The sequence below is a fragment of the Echinococcus granulosus genome (genome assembly GCF_000524195.1).
Source record: "Echinococcus granulosus chromosome Unknown EG_S00117, whole genome shotgun sequence".
In the NCBI taxonomy this organism is placed as follows: Eukaryota; Metazoa; Platyhelminthes; class Cestoda; order Cyclophyllidea; family Taeniidae; genus Echinococcus; species Echinococcus granulosus.
The window spans coordinates 218,322-242,886 of NW_020170497.1; the positions used below are offsets into that span (position 1 = coordinate 218,322).

General features: G+C 43.4%; 2 protein-coding genes across 2 annotated transcripts in view; one reads left to right on the forward strand and one right to left on the reverse strand. All coding sequences in view use genetic code 11, as the record gives it.

Annotated features, from left to right (window-relative positions):
* Positions 1-3,671, reverse strand: part of EGR_08738 (hypothetical protein) — a gene marked incomplete at both ends in the record, with an annotated part of 9,577 nt that extends 5,906 nt beyond the window's left edge. The window contains 2 exons of the mRNA XM_024497987.1: positions 827-1,005; positions 3,634-3,671. Coding sequence (XP_024347620.1) covers positions 827-1,005; positions 3,634-3,671 — 217 coding nt within the window. The remainder of the gene's footprint in view (positions 1-826; positions 1,006-3,633) is intronic.
* A 10,508-nt stretch (positions 3,672-14,179) lies between these two features.
* Positions 14,180-14,764, forward strand: EGR_08739 (hypothetical protein; the record flags this gene model as incomplete). Its single annotated transcript, XM_024497988.1, has 2 exons — positions 14,180-14,291; positions 14,640-14,764. The coding sequence occupies 2 exons, from the start codon at positions 14,180-14,182 to the stop codon at positions 14,762-14,764; spliced, it is 237 nt and encodes a 78-aa protein (XP_024347621.1).
* Between the last annotated feature and the right edge of the window lie 9,801 nt (positions 14,765-24,565).

The window sequence follows — 24,565 nt, forward strand, 5'->3', positions numbered from 1 at the left end:
CCCTCAGATGAGACTGAGACACACCGCCACGCTCTAGAATGCCAGCCAATTAGCCACGATGATTGACACGTCAAATGGATAGAAGCAGAAGTATGCATTGGGTTGCAGACGTTCCCTGAGCGGACAGCTCTCATTACTAGTGTATCCGCAACTTCATTTCAACCCATGGTGCGACACTTCACATCGGATTTCCCAACTGTTCACCCACTGACCTCTATGCTTTCACAGTAATCTTCATTGCGCCAAGCCTTCTCTTAATTACTTCTCTTTGCTTATCACTCAAGCCCATGTCATGTCAGATTGTTGGATTTGCTCCTGACTTAGGCCCCACAAATGCACCCGGTTAGTCTGTTTTATTTAGTAGTGGTTTTAACGTTCCCCTTGAACATCCCAATCAATGCCTTCATCTGACCAGACTACTCACCTGCTATGCGCCAATATTCGCTGATGAAAGAAGAACCATTCGTTTGCATCCAGCTCGTTTGTTTCCGAGAGACAGGTAGAATAAGCTAATCTACCTCCGGCAGAGGAAGCATTGCTCTCGCGATGTTACCTGAGGAACCGACGTATTCAAATCGAATGGAAGGATCTGGGTGACTCCATGCACGAACAGTGGCAGAAATGTTTTGACCCGGTTGTAGATTGGTGAGGATACATGGTTGTTCGTGCTCGCTTGCGATTCTCGGCATCCACCATCCATCGAGACTCCAATGATGGTGTAGCCAGTGATGCGAGCGTAGAATTGAGTTGACGGATCCGATGTCATCTTCGCCGTATGCGAGTCGATGGCAGTCAGTTCCACATTTTGGGGAGCACTAACACCTACTCAGCACACACAGAATGCGCATATGTGTCATTATTATTAGGAGATGGGTGAATTCCCATCTATTCCTAAATGCATGAAGGAGGATGGATGTGGAGGTGTCAAGCATCAGGGTTGAATGAACGAAAATTTCACCACCTTTGCATAAAAATAAAGCAGGAGCAATGAGAAGGGTGACATACCTGGATCCATTGGCTTAAATTTTATTGGATTTCCAACGGCACGATATTATTAGGCGAAGTGTATCCCACCACCTTGCCTGCAATTATTGTTGGCACCTTTGGCACGTCTGAATAGTAATTTTAGAATATAGCAGTAAGGATGGCCAGTGATTGCCAGGGATTTTGTAATATGGAGAGGTCCTTCTTCATTACGACCTCGAGTTTGGACAATTTCACTTCGGCTCTCTCAACATCGCCTATGGATACAACCATATTACGACCCTCGAAGTAAGTTACCGCAAACGTTGGTTCTTCAAACACCTATAGCAGCATGAATGTATAAGGTGTTGAGACAAATGTGAAAATGACGTGTGTTTCTTTCATCGATATAGCTAAGTGTTGAGTTGTGGCCAACAGGGAGAAGAGAACATCGTGTTGCTGGGTTGAGTAGAGGACGATAAAGTGGACGCAATATAGTCTGCGTTTCGGTGCAAATAAGGAGGCTTTCCAGTTGCTCTCAGTTGACACACTCACTGCAGCTCTATTTTGCACGCATATGAAACAAGCACGCGTCAATGCTTTCAGAGTCCTTCTACATAACTTGCTCAATTCCATTCAAGTGGCAATGAAATAGACATATTGGAATGCAAACTCATTGATGCGAGAAACTACTTACTACAGTGTAGGCGTGAGATGAAATGCACCCTACAAGACAGCTCGTCGGAGGCGAAGGGAGGGGAGCATCACGTCAAATATGGAGGCGGAGCATGAGCTTAATCAGCCGTGACAAGTTGGTGCGATGTGATGTGGTGTGACGAGAAGCGAGAGAGAGAAGTTAAATCACACCTACCAATTTCTGACTAAGCACATGCCAATAAACATTTGCATCCCTTGTCAGATGTACCAATCATCCAAATGCCCTCATTTACTGACAAGAGTTTAGCATTTAAAGGCAGGTATCTTACTGCCTGTTAGGGCAAACTGGCCATACATGACGGAAGATGCCAGCAGGAGAAGGTGGAGTTGGAGAGACATCTTTGAGGAAGAAGTGAGTTGCCTTCGCAAGCTGCCCATGGTGTGCTTGTATGAACGCTGTGAATGCATGACAGCCTATGAAATGGACTCGTCTTGACCTTCGAACCACACTGTGCATTCGTGCACACTGCGATTACACGTATTATTGAGTCGTTTGACCCCCTGAGCTGGCCACACTGGTAGCGGGATAGTCCCTGTGAGGCGTGGGTGGGTGTGAACTCCAGAGAGTAGGCAGTAGGCACTCTTGCAAATGCCCGCGGATAGGCTCCAATCTACACCAGACAGAACACTCAACCAGCCCCACTATCCATCACTCCACCACTTGCATGCGTTGATCCACCTGCTATGAAGCATTTGCCCACTAGTCGTCTAGTCAAGTGGTCCATCGAAGCACGACCAGACAGCAGTGCGTGTAACACTTGGTGACACGAGTTATGACACGCTCCACCTCTCATCACTGCACGCTTATACAGTGTGATGCACAGGCAACATTACAAGAACTCCACACAGCATGATCAGTGCAACTGCACATGGCCATCCTTTCTGCATATCCTGTCAAATTAATGTATACTCCTGGGCAACAATGCACTGAATCGTGTTTCACATACTTCTTATGCGGCAAGCAATTGTGTTTGCGAATGTTGCTTTCAATATGCGAAGTAATTTACACCACAAATTATGTGAATCGCACCATCTCTAGTCCCCTATCATTCGTAACCTGCTGTACCTCTCTGCGTAAATAATGTGGATCCCATCGGCCATCAGACCTGATAAGTTAGACAATGAGTAGATCAGGCTTTGGGGTAATATGCCTCTCATTTCGAGCTTAGGTTTGAGACTGGGACCAAGCCGAGCTTCTATCTCCTGACCACTATTGCCTTCAGATGTTGCAAGGCAGAATGACACTGTAATTAAGGAATCGGAGATGCATTTAACGAATTACAGCTGCAGGTTTTCTTAGTCCATCCTGTGTCGGGACGGACCGGAAGGAGTCGACGGAAAGCTACCACAGATCCGAGTTGTGAACCTCGTCAGCAGAATGCCAGCGGAAATTGTCGGTCAAATAATGCTAGTAGGTTAATGTAAACAAGTGGATTCGTTGCAGCTTCATTTTGCCGAATGTCCACATGTACGCAGCTTTACATATACAAATATACACATGTGTATAATATTCTCAAAATAAATCACTACATAGCATCGGCAATGTTTGGAAAATGTCTACTGTGCCATCAACAGGCGCCGAAATGCTTGACTTCTACCAAAGATGTTCGTCAGAGAAAGTAAAACACAAATCATGACGCTTGGTGCCAAAATGCCGTTGCACTTATTTACTCGCCACCATTTCACCCTCATTCCAACCGACAAGCCCACAGGCATGTCAACACATTCAATCACTTACTGCTGAGGGCATGTGGGCGAATGGGGCAATCGTCAATATCTTATCAAGGTGTCTACTCACATATCAGACTATTCCGAAGAACTTGTACAAAATGGCCAGTTGGTGGCAGAAGCGGCACTACCACTCACTCTCTCTCTCTCTCTGAATCAAGCTATTAGCACTAACTCCTCCTTTTGTCTCCTGTACTACACAGCACTGAAGTTGTTGACACTTACCTTATTATCAAAATGGCATTTGCATCACTACTTTCCATGCTTGAATTGTTGGCCCTAGTCCATCACATTACTTTGGCCTCAGGTTATGCAGTCCATGTAGCTACCATCATGCACTGCTGAAATTACTACTCACAGCCAAGAAGTAACGTCTGAACGACATCACGCCATGCTGCACTTGGGGTTAGTAGAGCACTATGAAAGTATATCCATAAATCACTGAAATACTAGCGCTACTAAGTTTTCTGGTCAGATGAGTGCAGATGAACCAAATGAGTGAGGCTTTGCTCGGCACTGTCGTCAATCATAGTACTTGTTTTCGACTAATTTTATTTGAATAAGAATCCTTCCTGATAGGAGTTTCGATTAAGATCAATGCCCACGCGTTAAATGACATTGGCGTTGATTCCTAAAGGGAGAGTAAAATTAGCCTCAAAAACCTTAGTAGTGTGATGTGGAATTCCTAAGTTACGCAGTCTGCATTTATGCGTTGGGAGGCGATTTCGTATTTTCTCAACTGTCAGTAAATTCATTCGCTTTAAGTCCACATCAAGTGTGTGTGGAGACTGTCAAATTTCCCTTCCTGATTCCATCTGCCATCACCATCTTGGCATTTACCTCATGAAGGTGTTCCTGCTCTTGCAACCACTTTAATAGAAGTAAAGCATTTACCAAATAAAAAATTCCGTGCTCTATTACCAAGTCATCACTGGGGTCTAGGAGGTTGTCCCACTTCCAATGCACATTGTTCATTGGTTTTTACTGCATGGCGAGACGTCTGGTCTTCTGGCTTTCAGTCCACTCTTTCCATCTCGTTGCCCTCGATGATGATTATAATGGAGTTGGTCTTGCTATTGACTCTGACGATGGTGATGATGGTGGCGGTATTGGTGGTGTTTCTGCATCCATAATTCTAAAATGAAGTTTCTCTTGTAGACAATTCATGTTTGAATATATCACTTGTTCGACTACCCACTTAAGACCCACTCACTCTATGTCTGTTTGGTTCTAATCGCTTACTTGGTTCTAAATTCACAGCGTCCAATACAACGCAAATTCTTGATTTTTTGACCAATTGCCCGAATGTGCGTTGTTATCTTAGGAGGCATTACCTCAACTACACGGCAAAAATTAACATCCACACCGTTATCTTTAACAGTACAGTGCAACATCTACAGCTCCAGCGCCCCAGAATTATCGGCAACGTCTGTTAGTGCATTCACCGCACTAAAAAAGAAGTAAAAAGAAAATATTAAAAGACAAAAAAGAAAAGTATAGAAAGCGATACTGCCAATTGCGGCAGCTTGAATCCACTATCGTATGGGCATTAATGGGAATGTGAACAGGAATATTAAGGATGGGTCCCGTCGTCACCAATATTTATTACATACCTTGGCGCACGAGTGCGAAATTCTGAATAGATTTCTTTTGTGCTAAAGCCTTAGTTATATTTGCCATGTCCATCCGTCGCAAGGGAGCTGTTGCAACGCGCTTGCTAGCTGCTGCGTTTGCACTGCGATAACCACGACAGGTGATGACTGTTGAGAAGAGGATGGCAGAGAGCCATCACGCATTTGCTGCAGTCACCCCAGTCAATTTTTTTCATTCACGGTCCAATGAATGAGAGTGGCTTGTGACACTCTTGACCTAATCCGCTGTACGGTGAGTGGATTCTTCAATTATTGTGCATGACGCATGTAAAATGCACGTGGAAAATGCAAAAGCGTCCGTTTAAATTACATTGACAATGAAAAAAACAATAGGACTGTGGTAGCCGTTTGCCAATGATAGTTTTGGAATCCATGAAAGTTCCACTGCTGCAGTTCAATTTTGCCTGTTTTTTAATTTGTGGATAAACTTCTCCCTCTTGCAACTGCACCGTAGCAATTTCACTGGCGTTGTAGCAGCCTCTGCGTTGTGACTAAATAGGAACGACAGTTATTTGATACCATAATAAAGCAGACATATTGAATATTACAGACGCAGGTAGTCAAATAATTGAGATTATTTGTGTACTACCTCAAGGTGGTCGCCCGTGAATTAGATGTTGATCTACGTTGAGCTGCCAGGTTTGTCGGAAGTCAAACTAATCTCACTCCGCAGCAGTAGACATGCGCGGACAACCACCGAATTTCGGGGTGTGCAGGAATCCAACACCCTCCCTTTTCGTGATTATTGTCTGTTGCTTGTACAGTCCTTACCTCAGTCATTCATTGGTTGCGTTAGCGTCGGTATCAATTTAAGTGCATCAGTAGTCATTACTGACAGAGGATTGAATACTCACTAATATGTACCTGCGACTCAACCGATGGAGTGACTCGATCACACTCTGCTCAGGCCCAGAATCAAGAACAAGCTTATTCTCCGAGGCATACCCATGCGGATTCTAGTATCCAGCTGCTGAATGTATACATCTACGCCGCGTATGTGCATTGAGCCACACACGTTGATCGATGAGTCCATTCATTCAAGCATACAACCACTGAATGATATGATGATTAGCAATTCAATTCATAGCAAATTCAGGTAAAGTGTGTTTGGATTACACTAGATATTCAAGAGAACATTTACAAGCAGTGTCTGCCAATAAGAGGCATGCAAACCACGGCTCACAGCCAGTTGTTCCCTGTGGTCGTGCACACAAGTCTGCTTTAGGTTTTAATGACTTTCGAGAAACAAGGTAGCATGATATAAAAACTAGTTTCTGGGCATCTTGAAAAAAATGGACATATCATATCCTATGCTGCCAAGTATAGCAAGTAATATAAGCTGGTCTCGATCCGATCGAACTGCCAACAAGACGGTGGATGGGTAAAGGCTTCACGGCAGATGGATCAATGTTCTAAGGTACTGGTGTGCGCTTATTGTTCCTAAAGTGGATGGTATGAATAAACGGAGAGTGCTTTTAGGTCCCGCTCCTACCTCTAGACGGAAGTATGTCTTAGGGGGCAATTAGCACACTTCAATTACGGCTACCACAGCCACCACCTAAAGAGGAGGCACTGACTGAGCATGAGCATCGCTACTAGAATGCACTGCGAATAACACCACAAAAGCATCCCTAATATTGAAGAAGGTCACCGTTATGTAATTGCAGAGGTCTCTACTATTGTTCCCTCAAAAGTTGCCGCATCACCTGATATTAGGTGCATTCAGAGCATGCATGAATGCGCAATTTGCATTGTAGGTCAAGAACAGACCACTTCATAGGCTATCATGAGTCCACAACATTTGTATAAGTACAACGTACGTTGATCGTAAATATAACTTGCTTCTGTACCCGAGATATCTCTCCAACTCTGCCTCCTCTTGTTGGCATCGTCCATTATTCGTGGAGAATTGGCAGTGGCACTCGATAAGTTACCTGCTTCCTAATGCTCTACTCTTGTCAGCACATGTGTATAACCACTTAGGTAAATAAATGTTTTTGTTTAATAGGTGAATTTGGCAGGAAGAGCAAAATGCTTCCTAGGATTTACTTAGCTGGAAATTGGGAGCGGTGGCTTAACTGCTTTCTCTCGTGTCTAATCACACTGCATAATATTGGAGTCAACTTGATATGATGATTTATGCGAAATAGTCTTGTCAATACACAATTCTGATGGCGCAGATGGAGTTTCAATGGTTTCGAAATCATGATAAAGACAGCAGATATAGACGCACAAACAACCTGGCATTTAGTGGCCAGGTCGACTGCTGGAGAGTGCAAATATCACTAACAATGCTGCCTATGCAGTTAGACAGAAGCAGAGGAATTGAAAGAGATAAATCCAGGTCTGTTTACCTTCCCACTATAGCTGGTCTGCCTTTATGCAAGCTGTGGCTGCTTCTCGTCCATTCACCTTCGTGCTAGACATTTACGCATCAATCCTCATTCACTTGGCGACATAAAAGATTTTATCACAACTCCAGCAATAATGATATATGTATACTCATTTTTGTGCTGAGAGGGTCGGGTGTTCTCCGAAATGTGACTGTGGATAGCATTGGTCCACAAACTGTGCCTAGGTAAGGGATCGGCTGGCTGAATCTTACGGTTGCGTTACTAGCCAGCTCAACCGATGCATTAAATATGACTGGTGACAGGAATGTTCCCTTCCCTCCCCAATTCTCTTCAATGCCATCACCCAATTGGAGGCAGGACAAAGTGTTTCTACCTCTGTGACTGCACGCAATCACCCGAATTCTCCGATCCAATTTGAGTATTTGATATTCTCCAGTGAACACGCGACACCGGCTGCACCACAGTAGGAAGGAGTTTAGTCCTCCCTCTACTTATTTTATCCAACACTGCTATGAATCGAAATTGACTGGAATACTATGAAATAAGCATAGAACCGCGCCCTTTAGGCACTACTTCACCACCCCATCACCTCCACAAAATCGACTGATCATAATGAAACAGGTGTAGTCGGTAAGGATGTCGCAAATGCTCCATAATGCACACTTAGCAGTTAGGTGGTGTAAATGCATTACCAGAGATCATAAAGGCAATGTCTTGTTTTGGATAGAAGGTGAAGGTGCAACTGTCACGACTAGGGGATCTGCATCGACCTCTGTAATTTCAACGACGAGCAGATCCACGCAGACACTTGTAATTGCCGCGACAAGGATGTTCGCTTTGAATCCAGCCATGTTAACTTCCATGGCATTGGTCTTTGGATGAAATTCCTCGTAAGTCTCTTTAAATTGCTAACCACTTTACCTGCTTTTTTTATTCACGTCCATACTTATCTACCAATTTCCTAGCCACAATGAGTAACTCCTGAATGACTATTGCAAATTTTGTCATTTCACCTAAATTCCATTATACCTTAAATAGCTTCACTCCTCTGAGGAGATTTGGGCAAATCAATCTGACGTATAAGAGGACTGTTAGGGTGGTATGCCGACTGTGATTGCGCACAAGGGGCTCGAAACTGCAGTATATTGCCACAAGGTATAACTTTTGCCAATATAGGGAGAGCGCTCAATAAAGAGACACAAGTTTGCGAAATGCCCACCTGGGCTCATTTACCAAATGCTGCACTTGATTGTTCTTAACTTTCTTCTGTGCCTGTCGATTGGTACATCATTTATGGACAAGCTATTTCAAGAAACAGCAGAGGCATTCAGTTTCGGTATCCCCATTGCAGCGATGAAATCAGCCAACACACCTTCCCAATTCAATCAGTCTCTATGACCATACTCAGCAAATGAAAACGTTTATCGACATTGATTCTGCAGTTGTTAACTAACTCTAAACATATCCGCTATTGTTGCTTGCATATTGAGCAATTGGCTTTTTCTGATACCGTCTCTATTTTCCGTAACTAACGGAAACAATTACTTCTGCCATCTCTTTTGCAAACACTGACTACATCGATACCTTCACTTTTACTTTAGCACCACTTCATAATACAACCACAATAAACATTATTCAAAGACTACCACTATGGAAGTGAACAGAGCTGCAGAGTAGAAACAGTCGGAGCAGATGTGCTGGTGATGATTACGGGAATAGAAGCAGAACCAACTGACGAGGTGATGGCAAGCGTGGAGAGAGATGTAGCTGGTGTGATGATAACGTAAGCCTAATTAGACCCACCACTTGTGGCAAATACAACAGTCGAGACAGAGCATATTGACTCGACGATTGCTGAATTTGAATTGGACACCCATGACGTGGCAATTGCAGGAATCTGGGCAGGTCTTCTCGTGGTTGTGTCTACAAGGTTGGATGCAGATCCCCTAATTGTGGCAGCTGCACTTTCCCTTCTATCCACAGCAAGCCATCCCCATTATGATCTCTGTTAATACATGTGGACCACCTAACTTCTATATCTGCATAAAGGAGGATTTGCGATGTCCTTGCCAGCTACATCCGTTTCCCAGTAAGTGTTGTGATCAAGTGGAAGTGACTTGGGGAATTTTGACGGTGGCGTAACAAATGTGCATATCTAGGCTTATTTTAAGTATTCTAGTCAATTCTGATTCACAGGATAGTCCTTGATAGAACTCGGAGAGAAGCAGCCTTCATCATACTGTAGTGTATTTAGTGTCACAATTCCGCTGCGGGAACCTATGCAGTCAAACTGCATCGAAGAATCCGGGTGGTTGGGTGCACGAACAGAGACGGAAAGGTTTTGCTGAACCTTTGATTGAGTAAAGCCAAGTAATCAACTTCTTAAGTCATGGAGCGACTAAATGGGTTGTAGTTGCGCGTTGGAGGTAAGATGAATGCAGGAGAGGAATTCAAATAAATAGCAGAGCAGTGTATGGCTTAGTTGCGGCTTTTTGAAGCTGCTGCGTGTAACTCAAGTGCGGCTAACATCACATCCGACCAGGATGATTCCAGGCCACCAGGTCCTTTCAGTTAAGGCGTCTAGCACTTTTTCACACGAGTGGTCCTCTGCTCTGTGACTCTTGGAGAGCTCTCAGTGCCAACGAATCTGTGGCCACCAGACACTTAGGCAAAGTAACATACACGATCTTCGACAGAGAGAGTGCCCTGTGTCTAAGAGGCGTGCGGTAGTCTGGGCGATGTAGGGATCAACAGTTAGGCAGAGCGAACGATTTGGTCGTTCGTTTGACGAACACTGATATGCAAAAGACTTCCGCTAAGAATTTTTCTGGAAGCAAATGACTTAGAAGCAACGCACTTTATATCATTTGTTAAAGTGGTGGAGAATAAGCTGGTATCTTTTGCAGTCTTTTGTTTGCCTTCTGTTAAACACTGGCATCTGGGCAGTAAATACTTGTCGAAATCATGCAACTCCCCTCACTCACTCACTCACTCACTTGATGCAGACAGGAGCCTAATGTATCACTGCACCATTCGTTTCGGTTCTTAGCACATCACTCCCTAATTAACTCATTCAGTTGCTACAAGCTTTTGTGTGGATTTTAAAGGAAGAAACGATTATTAGGAGGTAAGAATTTTCGTCGAGTGTAAGAGTCGCTCATGTAATTTGAAATGACTAGCAAAGTGGGTGCCTAAGATGCCAAAGATCATTGTATCCTCCCTTACAACGGCAATTGTGAAGCCAAATTTTGCCCGTTTTCGTGCACCTCATTAGGGCCTAGGATGCCATTCAGCAATGGAAGCCCATCGCTGTGAAGAGGTAGTCAGTATCCCACTATTTCATGGCAACGACATCGAGCAGGTAGACACGCATTGGTGAAATGCAATGGTATTTCAGTTCTGCCATTACTATCTCCCCAGATATGTAGACTTGGAACACTTATAAAATATTGAGATCTCCTCCACCGTACAACTTTTGTGATTTCGGCAAGAAAAGTTTTGTTCTGGCTTTAATAAGACTGTGTGCACGTTGTGAAAGTATATGGCGAGTGAAAAATGTTAGGACTGGAGTGAGTATTAGAACGCTTTAATTGCAAATAACTCATCTCCAGGCGTGAGCAATGAAGCTGTAACTTGACTTCCACTTGTCTAATGTGCACTTCTCTTGAGTTCTCCTGCTCTTTCTTTGCTATTAGTTTCCTTTAATAAAAGCCTAGTAATTTTGTTGTTGATTACCATCTCCACTTTTTATATAAATATTTTGCATTTAGTTTCTCTACATGGGACAAAGTGATCAGAATTTAGTGGAGGTGATACGATGCTTTGGGGCACTACTTTAACACCCTTAATTGCTATTCTGAGTTGAAGTGCTACCTGGCCAATTTTGCTTTTGGCAAAAAGCAATTCCAAAGAATATCAAGGTGAGGACATTGCTTAGATGTGGCTCCCATGATATCAGAAACAGCAAATAGAGCAGCCTCATTCATTCGTCTTTTATGCAATCAACTTTGAGTGGCAAGGAAGAAATTGACTGGAATGTAGGCTAATGGAGGGAAAAATGAAGCATAAATGCCAGAGTCGAAAGCCTGGCCTGTCATACTGCAGTGATTTAAATTTCGGATGGATAGGTGGCATTGAGAGAGGTACAGTCTATTGGTATGTCTTCCCTTGCCACTGCTAGTGGCCTGGGTATAAACAAATTGACAGGAGCCATAAAATATAGTTAGGATGAGAATGAGTCTACATTTCTGCTAATTTAGGAGTTAAATGCGTGACAGCAAAATGAATTCTAGTTGTGGAAATCCTTTCATGATGCTCAACATGTTTGTTTTGCTTTACTAGCCCCATGTGCAGCATGACGTGATGTCATTCACACGTTACTTCTTTGCTGTGAGTAGTAGTTTCAGCAATGCATGATGGTAGTTACATGGACTGCATAACCGTGGCGGGATAATGCGATGGTCTAGGGCCAATAATGCATGCGTAGAAGGTGTAGATGGGAATACCATTTTGATGGTAAGGCAAGTGTCAACAACGTTAGTTTTGGTGTAGTGCATCAGAGCAAATGAAGGGGTTAGCACCACTAACTTGCTTTGTGGAAAGAGTGAGTAGCAGTGGCACTTCTGCCGCTGACAGACCATTTTGTACAAATTGCTCAGAATAGTCCCAAATGCAAGTAGACACGTTGATGAGCTATTGACGATTGCCCCATCCCCACGTACCCTCAGTAGTAATAGATTAAACGTCTGTGCTTGTGAGCTGGAATGAGAGTGAATCGATGGAGAGCAAACAAGTGTAATGGCATTTCGGCACCAAATGTTACGAAGTAAGCACAAAATGAATTGTGTTGTGCTGCCTCTGACCAACATCTTTGGCAGAGTGAGATAGCTGAGGAGTCGAATTAGCATTCTACCGCCTCGGTGTCTGTTATTGGGACAGTAGATATATTCCAAACACTTTTTTATTTTGTTAATATTGCACACACATATATATATATAGCTGCATACACATCGTTGGCATTACAAGATGGCAGTTCATAGGTATACATTTGACACGATGCTATGGCAATAGACTTGTAACCAATACAAAGTGGGACTACGACAAAATACCACGGTTGGCCATTGTGGTACTTAATGGCATAACCGTAGTAGGCGGATCACGGAGCCTGAAACTATCCGTAAAGTTAAATAACCAGAAGACAAGTCGGGCTATTTGATTCACCACCCCTCATTAACTTCGACTGCCACTACCAGCGATTCCAAAAGTATTTCTCTCGTTAATTTGTCACGATGCACGAAGTGTGCACGAGCTGATTCCTTTTCATACACCATCGACTAAAGTCAAACCACATTGGACCTTTACTTTCTCAAAGGTTTTCACTGTTGGGCCCCATTCTAGCAGCACTAATTTTAAGCACCCGATGAGTGAAGGCGACAAAAAAGAACTGCAAAATTAAATAATATAAATATCATTAGTACCACACACACGCGGATTTAGACAAATGGGCTTTTCCCCTCTACGTGAATCCCAACACGAAGTAAGATGGCACTCAAGGCAATTAGAGGTACCAAATGCTGTGTTTGATAGGTACGCTGACAATCAACAACAAAACATTACACATGCACTGCTAAAATGCCCATCTAGCGATTCTACTTCATGCTATATGGGTGAAAATGTTGAGCTTAAGTCAGTGTCTAAATCATGGACCAAGTCTGAAATCAAAAGCTAAAGTAAGGTGTCAAAAGAAGACGGTGGATAATGCCGACTACTGTGAAAACACATGGGCCATTAGATGTACATTTCCAATGACCAACTTGAACTCGTGCGTCATCGGCTGCCACATGGGCGTGGATATATTAGTCTTAAGAGCATCGTACAGAGCATTCTTAGAATCATACTTTTGGCCGTGCATGGCCGCATTGGGAACGTTTTTCAAAGAAGACTGGAAACCTAGTAAATGGTTCTGTTTCTACGCTCCGTTCGAGGAGTACGTTGTAAGCACCACTGGATAAAAGAAGCTAATTAGGTGCATTTGCAGAACCTAAGTCAGGAGTACACCCAAAAATCTGACATGGCATGGGCTTGGATGGCAAACGAAGTAGGTAGAAGAAGGCGTAGCGTATTAAAGACTACTGTGAAAACATGGAGGTCAGTGGGCGAACGGTTAAGAAAGCCGACATAAAGCGTCACGCCGTGGGTTAAAAAGTTGTTATGTGAGCTGTCTGAGCAGAGAATGCCTGCAACCCAATGCATACTTCTGCTTCTATCCATTTGACGTGTCAATCACCCTGACTGATTGTCCAGCATTCTAGAACGTGTCGGTCTAGCTCAGCCCCATCTGAAGGTACTAGAGACTACTCAGAATTTTAGCTCACCTCTACACGTAATCGCGTTCGTGTGGCAAATTCTTCTATCCCACTAGAGTAATGAAGCAATAGCCTGGCCAACTGCGGCACTGCTGTCACCGATCTACTTTGCCATGCCCAACTAGGGCTTTAGAATCGTAACGATTGCTGTTCTGTAACGCCAATAAATATAAATATGCAACACGTAGAAAATGAAGCACGTTTGAAGCATCGGATAGTTCCTCGAAATCTCTGTTGGTTAACCAGCGGACGCAGAGGGTCGCGATCGTTGCTTCAGCTCTTCAGCCATCATGGGCTATCAGAGATGTTAGTCCAAGGCAACAAAGGTCATTCTTGCACGGGCTCAAGGTATAAGCTCAAATAGTGTCATGACACATATGTGTCCACCGCCGTTTCACTGATGTCGTGGGAGGATGGAGTGAATATCGGACAGCTACGAATGATTTATACGAAGTGGCTAGTCAGTGGCAGAAGCGCCAATGCTACTCACACGCTTTCTGAGAAGCAAGTTGGTAGTGCTACTTCCTTCATTTGCTCTGACGGAGTAGGCAAAGACTGCAATTTTTTCTCCTATTCTCAACTGTCAGTAAATTCATTCGCTTTAAGTCCACATCAAGTGTGTGTGGAGACTGTCAAATTTCCCTTCCTGATTCCATCTGCCATCACCATCTTGGCATTTACCTCATGAAGGTGTTCCTGCTCTTGCAACCACTTTAATAGAAGTAAAGCATTTACCAAATAAAAAATTCCGTGCTCTATTACCAAGTCATCACTGGGGTCTAGGAGGTTGTCCCACTTCCAATGCACATTGTTCATTGGTTTTTACTGCATGGCGAGACGTCTGGTCTTCTGGCTTTCAGTCCACTCTTTCCATCTCGTTGCCCTCGATGATGATTATAATGGAGTTGGTCTTGCTATTGACTCTGACGATGGTGATGATGGTGGCGGTATTGGTGGTGTTTCTGCATCCATAATTCTAAAATGAAGTTTCTCTTGTAGACAATTCATGTTTGAATATATCACTTGTTCGACTACCCACTTAAGACCCACTCACTCTATGTCTGTTTGGTTCTAATCGCTTACTTGGTTCTAAATTCACAGCGTCCAATACAACGCAAATTCTTGATTTTTTGACCAATTGCCCGAATGTGCGTTGTTATCTTAGGAGGCATTACCTCAACTACACGGCAAAAATTAACATCCACACCGTTATCTTTAACAGTACAGTGCAACATCTACAGCTCCAGCGCCCCAGAATTATCGGCAACGTCTGTTAGTGCATTCACCGCACTAAAAAAGAAGTAAAAAGAAAATATTAAAAGACAAAAAAGAAAAGTATAGAAAGCGATACTGCCAATTGCGGCAGCTTGAATCCACTATCGTATGGGCATTAATGGGAATGTGAACAGGAATATTAAGGATGGGTCCCGTCGTCACCAATATTTATTACATACCTTGGCGCACGAGTGCGAAATTCTGAATAGATTTCTTTTGTGCTAAAGCCTTAGTTATATTTGCCATGTCCATCCGTCGCAAGGGAGCTGTTGCAACGCGCTTGCTAGCTGCTGCGTTTGCACTGCGATAACCACGACAGGTGATGACTGTTGAGAAGAGGATGGCAGAGAGCCATCACGCATTTGCTGCAGTCACCCCAGTCAATTTTTTTCATTCACGGTCCAATGAATGAGAGTGGCTTGTGACACTCTTGACCTAATCCGCTGTACGGTGAGTGGATTCTTCAATTATTGTGCATGACGCATGTAAAATGCACGTGGAAAATGCAAAAGCGTCCGTTTAAATTACATTGACAATGAAAAAAACAATAGGACTGTGGTAGCCGTTTGCCAATGATAGTTTTGGAATCCATGAAAGTTCCACTGCTGCAGTTCAATTTTGCCTGTTTTTTAATTTGTGGATAAACTTCTCCCTCTTGCAACTGCACCGTAGCAATTTCACTGGCGTTGTAGCAGCCTCTGCGTTGTGACTAAATAGGAACGACAGTTATTTGATACCATAATAAAGCAGACATATTGAATATTACAGACGCAGGTAGTCAAATAATTGAGATTATTTGTGTACTACCTCAAGGTGGTCGCCCGTGAATTAGATGTTGATCTACGTTGAGCTGCCAGGTTTGTCGGAAGTCAAACTAATCTCACTCCGCAGCAGTAGACATGCGCGGACAACCACCGAATTTCGGGGTGTGCAGGAATCCAACACCCTCCCTTTTCGTGATTATTGTCTGTTGCTTGTACAGTCCTTACCTCAGTCATTCATTGGTTGCGTTAGCGTCGGTATCAATTTAAGTGCATCAGTAGTCATTACTGACAGAGGATTGAATACTCACTAATATGTACCTGCGACTCAACCGATGGAGTGACTCGATCACACTCTGCTCAGGCCCAGAATCAAGAACAAGCTTATTCTCCGAGGCATACCCATGCGGATTCTAGTATCCAGCTGCTGAATGTATACATCTACGCCGCGTATGTGCATTGAGCCACACACGTTGATCGATGAGTCCATTCATTCAAGCATACAACCACTGAATGATATGATGATTAGCAATTCAATTCATAGCAAATTCAGGTAAAGTGTGTTTGGATTACACTAGATATTCAAGAGAACATTTACAAGCAGTGTCTGCCAATAAGAGGCATGCAAACCACGGCTCACAGCCAGTTGTTCCCTGTGGTCGTGCACACAAGTCTGCTTTAGGTTTTAATGACTTTCGAGAAACAAGGTAGCATGATATAAAAACTAGTTTCTGGGCATCTTGAAAAAAATGGACATATCATATCCTATGCTGCCAAGTATAGCAAGTAATATAAGCTGGTCTCGATCCGATCGAACTGCCAACAAGACGGTGGATGGGTAAAGGCTTCACGGCAGATGGATCAATGTTCTAAGGTACTGGTGTGCGCTTATTGTTCCTAAAGTGGATGGTATGAATAAACGGAGAGTGCTTTTAGGTCCCGCTCCTACCTCTAGACGGAAGTATGTCTTAGGGGGCAATTAGCACACTTCAATTACGGCTACCACAGCCACCACCTAAAGAGGAGGCACTGACTGAGCATGAGCATCGCTACTAGAATGCACTGCGAATAACACCACAAAAGCATCCCTAATATTGAAGAAGGTCACCGTTATGTAATTGCAGAGGTCTCTACTATTGTTCCCTCAAAAGTTGCCGCATCACCTGATATTAGGTGCATTCAGAGCATGCATGAATGCGCAATTTGCATTGTAGGTCAAGAACAGACCACTTCATAGGCTATCATGAGTCCACAACATTTGTATAAGTACAACGTACGTTGATCGTAAATATAACTTGCTTCTGTACCCGAGATATCTCTCCAACTCTGCCTCCTCTTGTTGGCATCGTCCATTATTCGTGGAGAATTGGCAGTGGCACTCGATAAGTTACCTGCTTCCTAATGCTCTACTCTTGTCAGCACATGTGTATAACCACTTAGGTAAATAAATGTTTTTGTTTAATAGGTGAATTTGGCAGGAAGAGCAAAATGCTTCCTAGGATTTACTTAGCTGGAAATTGGGAGCGGTGGCTTAACTGCTTTCTCTCGTGTCTAATCACACTGCATAATATTGGAGTCAACTTGATATGATGATTTATGCGAAATAGTCTTGTCAATACACAATTCTGATGGCGCAGATGGAGTTTCAATGGTTTCGAAATCATGATAAAGACAGCAGATATAGACGCACAAACAACCTGGCATTTAGTGGCCAGGTCGACTGCTGGAGAGTGCAAATATCACTAACAATGCTGCCTATGCAGTTAGACAGAAGCAGAGGAATTGAAAGAGATAAATCCAGGTCTGTTTACCTTCCCACTATAGCTGGTCTGCCTTTATGCAAGCTGTGGCTGCTTCTCGTCCATTCACCTTCGTGCTAGACATTTACGCATCAATCCTCATTCACTTGGCGACATAAAAGATTTTATCACAACTCCAGCAATAATGATATATGTATACTCATTTTTGTGCTGAGAGGGTCGGGTGTTCTCCGAAATGTGACTGTGGATAGCATTGGTCCACAAACTGTGCCTAGGTAAGGGATCGGCTGGCTGAATCTTACGGTTGCGTTACTAGCCAGCTCAACCGATGCATTAAATATGACTGGTGACAGGAATGTTCCCTTCCCTCCCCAATTCTCTTCAATGCCATCACCCAATTGGAGGCAGGACAAAGTGTTTCTACCTCTGTGACTGCACGCAATCACCCGAATTCTCCGATCCAATTTGAGTATTTGATATTCTCCAGTGAACACGCGACACCGGCTGCACCACAGTAGGAAGGAGTTTAGTCCTCCCTCTACTTATTTTATCCAACACTGCTATGAATCGAAATTGACTGGAATACTATGAAATAAGCATAGAACCGCGCCCTTTAGGCACTACTTCACCACCCCATCACCTCCACAAAATCGACTGATCATAATGAAACAGGTGTAGTCGGTAAGGATGTCGCAAATGCTCCATAATGCACACTTAGCAGTTAGGTGGTGTAAATGCATTACCAGAGATCATAAAGGCAATGTCTTGTTTTGGATAGAAGGTGAAGGTGCAACTGTCACGACTAGGGGATCTGCATCGACCTCTGTAATTTCAACGACGAGCAGATCCACGCAGACACTTGTAATTGCCGCGACAAGGATGTTCGCTTTGAATCCAGCCATGTTAACTTCCATGGCATTGGTCTTTGGATGAAATTCCTCGTAAGTCTCTTTAAATTGCTAACCACTTTACCTGCTTTTTTTATTCACGTCCATACTTATCTACCAATTTCCTAGCCACAATGAGTAACTCCTGAATGACTATTGCAAATTTTGTCATTTCACCTAAATTCCATTATACCTTAAATAGCTTCACTCCTCTGAGGAGATTTGGGCAAATCAATCTGACGTATAAGAGGACTGTTAGGGTGGTATGCCGACTGTGATTGCGCACAAGGGGCTCGAAACTGCAGTATATTGCCACAAGGTATAACTTTTGCCAATATAGGGAGAGCGCTCAATAAAGAGACACAAGTTTGCGAAATGCCCACCTGGGCTCATTTACCAAATGCTGCACTTGATTGTTCTTAACTTTCTTCTGTGCCTGTCGATTGGTACATCATTTATGGACAAGCTATTTCAAGAAACAGCAGAGGCATTCAGTTTCGGTATCCCCATTGCAGCGATGAAATCAGCCAACACACCTTCCCAATTCAATCAGTCTCTATGACCATACTCAGCAAATGAAAACGTTTATCGACATTGATTCTGCAGTTGTTAACTAACTCTAAACATATCCGCTATTGTTGCTTGCATATTGAGCAATTGGCTTTTTCTGATACCGTCTCTATTTTCCGTAACTAACGGAAACAATTACTTCTGCCATCTCTTTTGCAAACACTGACTACATCGATACCTTCACTTTTACTTTAGCACCACTTCATAATACAACCACAATAAACATTATTCAAAGACTACCACTATGGAAGTGAACAGAGCTGCAGAGTAGAAACAGTCGGAGCAGATGTGCTGGTGATGATTACGGGAATAGAAGCAGAACCAACTGACGAGGTGATGGCAAGCGTGGAGAGAGATGTAGCTGGTGTGATGATAACGTAAGCCTAATTAGACCCACCACTTGTGGCAAATACAACAGTCGAGACAGAGCATATTGACTCGACGATTGCTGAATTTGAATTGGACACCCATGACGTGGCAATTGCAGGAATCTGGGCAGGTCTTCTCGTGGTTGTGTCTACAAGGTTGGATGCAGATCCCCTAATTGTGGCAGCTGCACTTTCCCTTCTATCCACAGCAAGCCATCCCCATTATGATCTCTGTTAATACATGTGGACCACCTAACTTCTATATCTGCATAAAGGAGGATTTGCGATGTCCTTGCCAGCTACATCCGTTTCCCAGTAAGTGTTGTGATCAAGTGGAAGTGACTTGGGGAATTTTGACGGTGGCGTAACAAATGTGCATATCTAGGCTTATTTTAAGTATTCTAGTCAATTCTGATTCACAGGATAGTCCTTGATAGAACTCGGAGAGAAGCAGCCTTCATCATACTGTAGTGTATTTAGTGTCACAATTCCGCTGCGGGAACCTATGCAGTCAAACTGCATCGAAGAATCCGGGTGGTTGGGTGCACGAACAGAGACGGAAAGGTTTTGCTGAACCTTTGATTGAGTAAAGCCAAGTAATCAACTTCTTAAGTCATGGAGCGACTAAATGGGTTGTAGTTGCGCGTTGGAGGTAAGATGAATGCAGGAGAGGAATTCAAATAAATAGCAGAGCAGTGTATGGCTTAGTTGCGGCTTTTTGAAGCTGCTGCGTGTAACTCAAGTGCGGCTAACATCACATCCGACCAGGATGATTCCAGGCCACCAGGTCCTTTCAGTTAAGGCGTCTAGCACTTTTTCACACGAGTGGTCCTCTGCTCTGTGACTCTTGGAGAGCTCTCAGTGCCAACGAATCTGTGGCCACCAGACACTTAGGCAAAGTAACATACACGATCTTCGACAGAGAGAGTGCCCTGTGTCTAAGAGGCGTGCGGTAGTCTGGGCGATGTAGGGATCAACAGTTAGGCAGAGCGAACGATTTGGTCGTTCGTTTGACGAACACTGATATGCAAAAGACTTCCGCTAAGAATTTTTCTGGAAGCAAATGACTTAGAAGCAACGCACTTTATATCATTTGTTAAAGTGGTGGAGAATAAGCTGGTATCTTTTGCAGTCTTTTGTTTGCCTTCTGTTAAACACTGGCATCTGGGCAGTAAATACTTGTCGAAATCATGCAACTCCCCTCACTCACTCACTCACTCACTTGATGCAGACAGGAGCCTAATGTATCACTGCACCATTCGTTTCGGTTCTTAGCACATCACTCCCTAATTAACTCATTCAGTTGCTACAAGCTTTTGTGTGGATTTTAAAGGAAGAAACGATTATTAGGAGGTAAGAATTTTCGTCGAGTGTAAGAGTCGCTCATGTAATTTGAAATGACTAGCAAAGTGGGTGCCTAAGATGCCAAAGATCATTGTATCCTCCCTTACAACGGCAATTGTGAAGCCAAATTTTGCCCGTTTTCGTGCACCTCATTAGGGCCTAGGATGCCATTCAGCAATGGAAGCCCATCGCTGTGAAGAGGTAGTCAGTATCCCACTATTTCATGGCAACGACATCGAGCAGGTAGACACGCATTGGTGAAATGCAATGGTATTTCAGTTCTGCCATTACTATCTCCCCAGATATGTAGACTTGGAACACTTATAAAATATTGAGATCTCCTCCACCGTACAACTTTTGTGATTTCGGCAAGAAAAGTTTTGTTCTGGCTTTAATAAGACTGTGTGCACGTTGTGAAAGTATATGGCGAGTGAAAAATGTTAGGACTGGAGTGAGTATTAGAACGCTTTAATTGCAAATAACTCATCTCCAGGCGTGAGCAATGAAGCTGTAACTTGACTTCCACTTGTCTAATGTGCACTTCTCTTGAGTTCTCCTGCTCTTTCTTTGCTATTAGTTTCCTTTAATAAAAGCCTAGTAATTTTGTTGTTGATTACCATCTCCACTTTTTATATAAATATTTTGCATTTAGTTTCTCTACATGGGACAAAGTGATCAGAATTTAGTGGAGGTGATACGATGCTTTGGGGCACTACTTTAACACCCTTAATTGCTATTCTGAGTTGAAGTGCTACCTGGCCAATTTTGCTTTTGGCAAAAAGCAATTCCAAAGAATATCAAGGTGAGGACATTGCTTAGATGTGGCTCCCATGATATCAGAAACAGCAAATAGAGCAGCCTCATTCATTCGTCTTTTATGCAATCAACTTTGAGTGGCAAGGAAGAAATTGACTGGAATGTAGGCTAATGGAGGGAAAAATGAAGCATAAATGCCAGAGTCGAAAGCCTGGCCTGTCATACTGCAGTGATTTAAATTTCGGATGGATAGGTGGCATTGAGAGAGGTACAGTCTATTGGTATGTCTTCCCTTGCCACTGCTAGTGGCCTGGGTATAAACAAATTGACAGGAGCCATAAAATATAGTTAGGATGAGAATGAGTCTACATTTCTGCTAATTTAGGAGTTAAATGCGTGACAGCAAAATGAATTCTAGTTGTGGAAATCCTTTCATGATGCTCAACATGTTTGTTTTGCTTTACTAGCCCCATGTGCAGCATGACGTGATGTCATTCACACGTTACTTCTTTGCTGTGAGTAGTAGTTTCAGCAATGCATGATGGTAGTTACATGGACTGCATAACCGTGGCGGGATAATGCGATGGTCTAGGGCCAATAATGCATGCGTAGAAGGTGTAGATGGGAATACCATTTTGATGGTAAGGCAAGTGTCAACAACGTTAGTTTTGGTGTAGTGCATCAGAGCAAATGAAGGGGTTAGCACCACTAACTTGCTTTGTGGAAAGAGTGAGTAGCAGTGGCACTTCTGCCGCTGACAGACCATTTTGTACAAATTGCTCAGAATAGTCCCAAATGCAAGTAGACACGTTGATGAGCTATTGACGATTGCCCCATCCCCACGTACCCTCAGTAGTAATAGATTAAACGTCTGTGCTTGTGAGCTGGAATGAGAGTGAATCGATGGAGAGCAAACAAGTGTAATGGCATTTCGGCACCAAATGTTACGAAGTAAGCACAAAATGAATTGTGTTGTGCTGCCTCTGACCAACATCTTTGGCAGAGTGAGATAGCTGAGGAGTCGAATTAGCATTCTACCGCCTCGGTGTCTGTTATTGGGACAGTAGATATATTCCAAACACTTTTTTATTTTGTTAATATTGCACACACATATATATATATAGCTGCATACACATCGTTGGCATTACAAGATGGCAGTTCATAGGTATACATTTGACACGATGCTATGGCAATAGACTTGTAACCAATACAAAGTGGGACTACGACAAAATACCACGGTTGGCCATTGTGGTACTTAATGGCATAACCGTAGTAGGCGGATCACGGAGCCTGAAACTATCCGTAAAGTTAAATAACCAGAAGACAAGTCGGGCTATTTGATTCACCACCCCTCATTAACTTCGACTGCCACTACCAGCGATTCCAAAAGTATTTCTCTCGTTAATTTGTCACGATGCACGAAGTGTGCACGAGCTGATTCCTTTTCATACACCATCGACTAAAGTCAAACCACATTGGACCTTTACTTTCTCAAAGGTTTTCACTGTTGGGCCCCATTCTAGCAGCACTAATTTTAAGCACCCGATGAGTGAAGGCGACAAAAAAGAACTGCAAAATTAAATAATATAAATATCATTAGTACCACACACACGCGGATTTAGACAAATGGGCTTTTCCCCTCTACGTGAATCCCAACACGAAGTAAGATGGCACTCAAGGCAATTAGAGGTACCAAATGCTGTGTTTGATAGGTACGCTGACAATCAACAACAAAACATTACACATGCACTGCTAAAATGCCCATCTAGCGATTCTACTTCATGCTATATGGGTGAAAATGTTGAGCTTAAGTCAGTGTCTAAATCATGGACCAAGTCTGAAATCAAAAGCTAAAGTAAGGTGTCAAAAGAAGACGGTGGATAATGCCGACTACTGTGAAAACACATGGGCCATTAGATGTACATTTCCAATGACCAACTTGAACTCGTGCGTCATCGGCTGCCACATGGGCGTGGATATATTAGTCTTAAGAGCATCGTACAGAGCATTCTTAGAATCATACTTTTGGCCGTGCATGGCCGCATTGGGAACGTTTTTCAAAGAAGACTGGAAACCTAGTAAATGGTTCTGTTTCTACGCTCCGTTCGAGGAGTACGTTGTAAGCACCACTGGATAAAAGAAGCTAATTAGGTGCATTTGCAGAACCTAAGTCAGGAGTACACCCAAAAATCTGACATGGCATGGGCTTGGATGGCAAACGAAGTAGGTAGAAGAAGGCGTAGCGTATTAAAGACTACTGTGAAAACATGGAGGTCAGTGGGCGAACGGTTAAGAAAGCCGACATAAAGCGTCACGCCGTGGGTTAAAAAGTTGTTATGTGAGCTGTCTGAGCAGAGAATGCCTGCAACCCAATGCATACTTCTGCTTCTATCCATTTGACGTGTCAATCACCCTGACTGATTGTCCAGCATTCTAGAACGTGTCGGTCTAGCTCAGCCCCATCTGAAGGTACTAGAGACTACTCAGAATTTTAGCTCACCTCTACACGTAATCGCGTTCGTGTGGCAAATTCTTCTATCCCACTAGAGTAATGAAGCAATAGCCTGGCCAACTGCGGCACTGCTGTCACCGATCTACTTTGCCATGCCCAACTAGGGCTTTAGAATCGTAACGATTGCTGTTCTGTAACGCCAATAAATATAAATATGCAACACGTAGAAAATGAAGCACGTTTGAAGCATCGGATAGTTCCTCGAAATCTCTGTTGGTTAACCAGCGGACGCAGAGGGTCGCGATCGTTGCTTCAGCTCTTCAGCCATCATGGGCTATCAGAGATGTTAGTCCAAGGCAACAAAGGTCATTCTTGCACGGGCTCAAGGTATAAGCTCAAATAGTGTCATGACACATATGTGTCCACCGCCGTTTCACTGATGTCGTGGGAGGATGGAGTGAATATCGGACAGCTACGAATGATTTATACGAAGTGGCTAGTCAGTGGCAGAAGCGCCAATGCTACTCACACGCTTTCTGAGAAGCAAGTTGGTAGTGCTACTTCCTTCATTTGCTCTGACGGAGTAGGCAAAGACTGCAATTTTTTCTCCTAT